The 6,282-nt window shown below is 31.8% G+C and overlaps 1 protein-coding gene across 1 annotated transcript; it reads right to left on the reverse strand.

Annotated features, from left to right (window-relative positions):
* Positions 1-485: 485 nt before the first annotated feature.
* On the reverse strand, positions 486-5,982 carry LOC127710806 (piRNA biogenesis protein EXD1-like). The gene is made up of 2 exons (XM_052216760.1): positions 5,807-5,982; positions 486-2,646 (listed from the first exon to the last, which is right to left on the reverse strand). Exon 2 carries the CDS (start codon positions 2,624-2,626, stop codon positions 1,685-1,687), a length of 942 nt encoding a protein of 313 aa, XP_052072720.1. The 5' UTR covers positions 2,627-2,646; positions 5,807-5,982; the 3' UTR covers positions 486-1,684.
* Positions 5,983-6,282: the final 300 nt, after the last annotated feature.

The raw sequence follows: 6,282 nt of genomic DNA on the forward strand, positions 1-6,282 counted from the left end.
TAGACCGTTGGTTTTCCCGTTTGAATGGTTTTACACTAGTAATTTTTTTGGGGCCCTTTATAGCTTACTGTTCGGTGTGAGCCAAGGCTCCGTGTTGAAGACCGTACTGTGACCTATAATGGTTTACTTTTATAAATTTTGACTTGGATGGAGAGTTGTCTCATTGGCACTCATACCACATCTTCTTATATCTATATATGGTAAGATATGGCTGTCCGTAGTATACATCTGACAATTTACGAAAAATACAATGTATACATTTTTGAAATCTTCCAAAGAGGAACTTTTACATGTTTTAACATTGAAAAGATAAGTCAATTATACAATTGAAATAAACATATCTGACAAGAAAAGTGAAAAAGAATTAAATTTGATAATCGCGACAAAATCAAAAGGAAAAACTTAAATGTGAAACTTCACATACAACTTTTATCAATTCGAAACCTTCAGGTAAAGACTGATTTTATAATGATAAAATCAAAATATTTTTATCATGTGTTTGCGGTATTTTAATCAATATCTATATATGTGGTAAGATTACAAATATCTTTGATATTAGAGTCAAATCTGCAAATTATGCAATAACATTATTGTTAGATATTGGTGGCATATTATCAACATTGAATTTACTTTTCAACATTTAACTTCAAAATGACAACATATTCTTTAAATGATACATTTCAACACAATTATAGAAAGAAACCGATCAAGTTAGCCTTAACAGATGTGTCCTAATGAACCTCTGACATATGAATTTTGGTTGGCCCTTTGGTACGTTCCGCCTATTTTTGAACTGGAAAAGCTCATGAGATTGATGCTCTTATGCGATGTTGTCGTTAAGGAAGTATTCAATAAATAGAAATCAAGCTAGGGTTTAACTCTTGCAGAATCTCATTACTTTCATCGATCCATTGAAGACAAACACGATATTTACAATATTGTCTGAAAAATGAATTTCGATAAAATTGTAGTATGATTTGTTTTCGCTGGGTTTTTTGTTGTTGTCATCTTTAGATAGCAGAATATTCCTTTAATGAAATCCCAATGGTGTCCTATATCCGATTGTGTCCTTTTGCATGGTGGGTGATTCGTGCATAACATGAGATACTCGTTGACCAGCCCCTTCTCGCTCCTGTTTAAGTTCATGCGATTCCCACATTGTTTTACCATGATTTGTATTTTTTGTCTTTGTAGATTTGAACATCTGTTAACAACTGTTGCCTCGAATTTACTGTAAAAATCTTATTCAACAGTAATCTGACATAAATGAATACAAGAAAATGAGAATGTTAATGCATTAAATCAGTTTGTCCATTCCTGATATCCTTATATAAAGATACGGTAACAGCAAAGTGTTAGGTAGAGAATACACAGATTTATATGTATATAATTGCTAATAACCATCTGCACATACTTACATTCTATTCAAAGAAAATATTTTCGTATTGAAGTAATATTTGCCTATCTAAATGTAAACTTAATGTAAATTGTGATTTAAATTTGCGAAAACTTTAACAACCAAAGTGAGATGGCGGATATAGTTATATTATTTTGTTTAGCATATGTCTTTGGTAGCATTCGCATCATGATTCTGAAATTGACAACAATGATTAACATCGCATTAGTTAATAGTATAATGGGGTAAAATAATCATAATGATGAATTATGACCTAAGTCCATGCCATTATAATATTACGCCTTTTGGTAAGATGCCACTGCCATCACGGTACACCCTGTTTCTTGATCGGGTAGTGTCACAATATCGATTTGAGGCAGCTTTCCAGACGCTATGGCCCATTTGGGTACGAAGTGCATCATACAGTTTAAAAAGACCAAGAATATCAACACTTGCATATTTCAACATGTTTTCGTCCAATGGCCTTTTCTCCCAAATGTTACTCGACATATTCATACTTGACCGTCCTTGTAACTTGACATTCAATAATGTGTCGTCATTTACGTATAACTCTAGGCAGTGTTTAAGGCTTCTGATCTTAGTATATCCATTTCTGTATATTCGATTGTTTACTTCTAGTATTTGAACGTCTAGTACTCCATCGAGTTTAACTTTGTGAAGGTGTAATAAAGCATCGGCATCTTCTCGGCAGTCGAACATCAGTTTTTCTAATCCACTATCCTCGAGTATAGAACGGAGACCATCATCAAATACACTGTTCCCTATTTTCAAAATATCGATTAGATAGACCAAATCTTGAGTGCCAATGTTAATCATTGTTACTGATCCAAATCTTGACAAGTCTACCCCTTCGCAATCAACGGCTATCATTTGTTTATTTTTTATCTTTTCCTGGAGCTCTTTAATGACTTCAATGAACTTATCCTTCGTGTCAACATATTTGTAAGTGCTGGTTTCGTTATTACCAATTTTGATGGTATTGGCAGTCATAATATGGTCATCCTTTCTGTCATCTTTTTCTTCTTTCTCATTAATGGGTTTTTCTATCTGGTCTGCTACTTTCTTGGAAGATTGATTGCTTTTGTCGAAGTTTTCTTTTGTCAATGACCCTTTTGAACTCACTAAAGTGATTTTTGCTTTTTTGGTCTTGGTTTCACTGGTGGTTTGTTCTTCTGTGTTATCTGTGTCTAATGTGCGTTTAGTTGCCATTGTATGTTATATTTGTTATCCTGAAAAATAAAGGACAGTCATTTCTTAAAAACACCTTGTTATCATTTCAATGCTGAATAATTTTTAATATTCATGTCATTTCATGGTATATAGAAAAAAAACATATTATATGAAAATCACCAAAAATATATAAAAAAGAAATGACAAATCTTGTTCGGCAAGTAAACTTCGCACCTATATCAGAGTTTAACATATATTTATATTGAGAAAAAATCCTCGTTCCAACAAATATTTAAACAGTAATGGTAAATGAGATAGAGGAATTTGATTTTAACGAAAGAAACCTCTTTATTACTGAAAAATTATTACACCAGGGTTTTTGATATCACAAACCAAATGGGCATTTGAAAAGTCAGAATGCGAGTATATATGGTTTATGTCATTTTTAGTAACAACAGACAAAAGAACTATGTCAATTGGACCTGCTTTGATACGATTACTGCCCTTGAATTTTTACTAGATAACAGTTTTGTTCGCTATGGAGATTCCGTATATCGTCAAGTTATCGGAATTCCAATGGGGACTAACTGTGCACCACTTATTGCTGATCTGTTTCTGTATTGTTATGAGTTACAATTTATGACTAAAATCAGGAAAGACCCATCGAAACAACATCTGATAAAAACATTTAATAACACTTTTAGATATTTGGATAATATTTGCTCTCAATAATGACGATTTCAGTATGTACACTAAAGAGATTTATCCTGCTGAACTGACTTTAAATAAATCTTATACTAACAATGAACACTGCCCTTTCCTGGATATCTATATCTTTAACGGGAAGCTTAATACTAAATTTTTTTTATAAAAGAGATGATTTTTCATTTCCTATTGTTAATTGTCCATTTTTAGATGGTGACGTTACCTTGTCACCATCTCATGGTGTTTATATATCTCAACTTGTTCGATTCGCTCGTGTATGTAACAACGTATTTGATTTTAACGAAAGAAACCTCTGTATTACTGAAAAATTATTACACCAGGGTTTTCGATATCACAAACTAGTCAAAACATTTACTAAATTTTATCATCGGTACAAGGACATCATTCGTACATGTAAATATAAATCAACATGCAGACATCTTATACGTTCAGGTATTTCACATTCAATCTTTTATGATAATATTCTATACAAAGCACAAAAATGTTGACATTCACCTCAAAAGCTAACCAAATCTTTAAACAGACTTATTCAGAAGGGATATAGTTACGATACTGTTGTCAGGTCATTAAAGATGGCATATTTTGGTATAAGTATTGATTCACTCATAAGATTCTACATTGACTAGAGGTATAGGGGGAAGGTTGAGATCTCACTAAACATGTTTAATCCCGCCGCATTTTTGCGCATGTTCCAAGTCAGGAGCCTCTGGCCTTTGTTAGTCTTGTATGTTTTTTTGATTTTAGTTCATTTATATGTTTTGGAGTTTAGTGTGACGTCCTTTTTCAATGAACTAGTACACATTTTTGTTTAGGGGCCAGCTGAAGCATGCCTCCGGGTGCGGGATTTTCTAGCTGTGTTGAAGACCCATAGGTGTCCTTCGGCTGTTTTCTGCTCTATGGTTGGGTTGTTGTCTCTTTGACACATTCCCCATTTCCATTCTCCATTTAATCAATAGGTAGAAATGGGTGTAGTATTTGTAAAAAATTGTTAAAAAAGTAATTAAATACTTGATCCATATAGTATTTGATGCAGATCTCAGGATAAATATCAGGATGATTAAAAAGAAGATGTTTACACAATAAACAACTCTTCTTTTGGTCAAAATGATACTATTAAACGCAAGTGAAAACATTTGCACAACCAAATCCATGTCTACGCTTCAATTTCTACTTGATAAGTTTTAACAAGCATGATTTCAGCCTTTTCCATTTCCCTACACATGAGTCAGATTTCGAGTTGTATCAAGATATTAAAAAAGAATTAATATAAAAGCTTCTTTTGACACAAATGTATATGTACAAATGAACACGATTCACTAAAACAAATATAATAAAAATTTTGGCACAAGTTGTTTTTTTTTTATAAAATGGTAAACATATCTGCGATGTTTAGTTGTATATTCGAAATGAATAGAATTGGAGCTTTGTACAATTACAAAACAAAACCTATTATACATTTACAAAACAAAGCCTATTATACATAAAAATCAGTTTTAAAAAAGAAGAAAGGGACAAGAAACCTTGAGTGTGAATTCAACTATTTCAACCATACGATTTTCCTGTTCCAGTTTCATTTATTTGCAATAGTGACACGCAAGGTGATGATGCTTAGTTCTGTGATAAATACGTTCCAGATGGCAATATGCATCGGAGAGATTAAAGTCTGGTTGATAGATAATATCACTAGCTTTATTGTTGTTACATAATCTAGTACTGCATATGCGTTTGTTTAAAGGTCGATACACACGATAAAATTTCATAAAAATATCTAGTATTGTACGTTTTTGTAATACAAGATCCTGTTGTACACATGAACAGATAAATTCTATCAGATCAATTTGTATAATGTTTTCCCGCAACAACGGTATCAGTCAATGTGACTATTTTTTTACTATGTATTTCAACTAAATTCTATGAAAAGTCAAGTTCTGATTCTAATAAATATGTTGGACTAGACTTTTAATCAAACGGAGAAATATATTCGGTGCACAAGTTGCATCAATTATTGGATGATTTGAGAATGGAAAATCAAATTACCAAAAGCCTTTTTATATTAAATCTCGCCATCTTTTTTGCGCATCTATTTTTGTTCACATTTTAGAAATATGTATTAGTATTGTACACGTTCTTCCAAACGACACTAGAATGGAACATTTCAAGTGAATAAAAATAAAAAGTCTCCAAAAAAATCTAACAAGGAGAGAAAATTTATCCATCCTCAATACAATCTTTTAGGATTTGCAATAGCTTATAAAACATTGTATTTAGAATGTACACACGGCAAGAATTCATATTTTTAGTAAAATTATTATAATACAAATCGTATCGTGTGTACTGGCATTAACGTATCTAATACAAACTCTTGTTCAAACCACCCAGTACAGAAGTTTCAAGGCCATCATTATTCTATAATTATAACCTAACTTTAACGATCACGATGAAAATTGTTCTTCAGAACTACAACTGCGTACAATAAACAAATATATGACTTACTGTATGTTATATTTCTCTTTCTCTTATGACTCTAAATTTGAATATGACATAATAGATTATACGATTTTCAGAAAATTAACACTTCTTCCTGAAATTTAAGACACATGAGATAAGCATAACCCTACTAACTGGTATGCATATCATCTTATGTTATCTTTCCGATAAAATATTTAAAAACAACAATGAATCGATTATATGGGAAATACAAGTTTAACACGTGATCGAATATCCCTTATCGCTTTAATCATAAACTTCTATATTTAGTGATCTAAAAATCAATGTTTGTGACTTAATGCAGTATTGAGGTGGTTTTCTATTACTGGAGATGAATAATTTTATTGACAAAAAATATAGACAGTGAAAGGGAGTAATTGAAAAAAAAAGCGAAATATACTAAAGGGACAATCAAAATTCAGCAATCTTAGAACAACCGAAAACACCATGACAATTACGACGGTAGGACAACAAGCCGTCTA

The sequence above is a fragment of the Mytilus californianus genome, unplaced genomic scaffold (assembly GCF_021869535.1).
Source record: "Mytilus californianus isolate M0D057914Y unplaced genomic scaffold, xbMytCali1.0.p SCAF_8, whole genome shotgun sequence".
NCBI lineage: Eukaryota > Metazoa > Mollusca > Bivalvia > Mytilida > Mytilidae > Mytilus > Mytilus californianus.

Coding starts and splice junctions, on each gene's coding strand:
- LOC127710806 (XM_052216760.1), bottom strand. CDS start 2,626: ATGGCAACTAAACGCACATTAGACACAGATAACACAGAAGAACAAACC.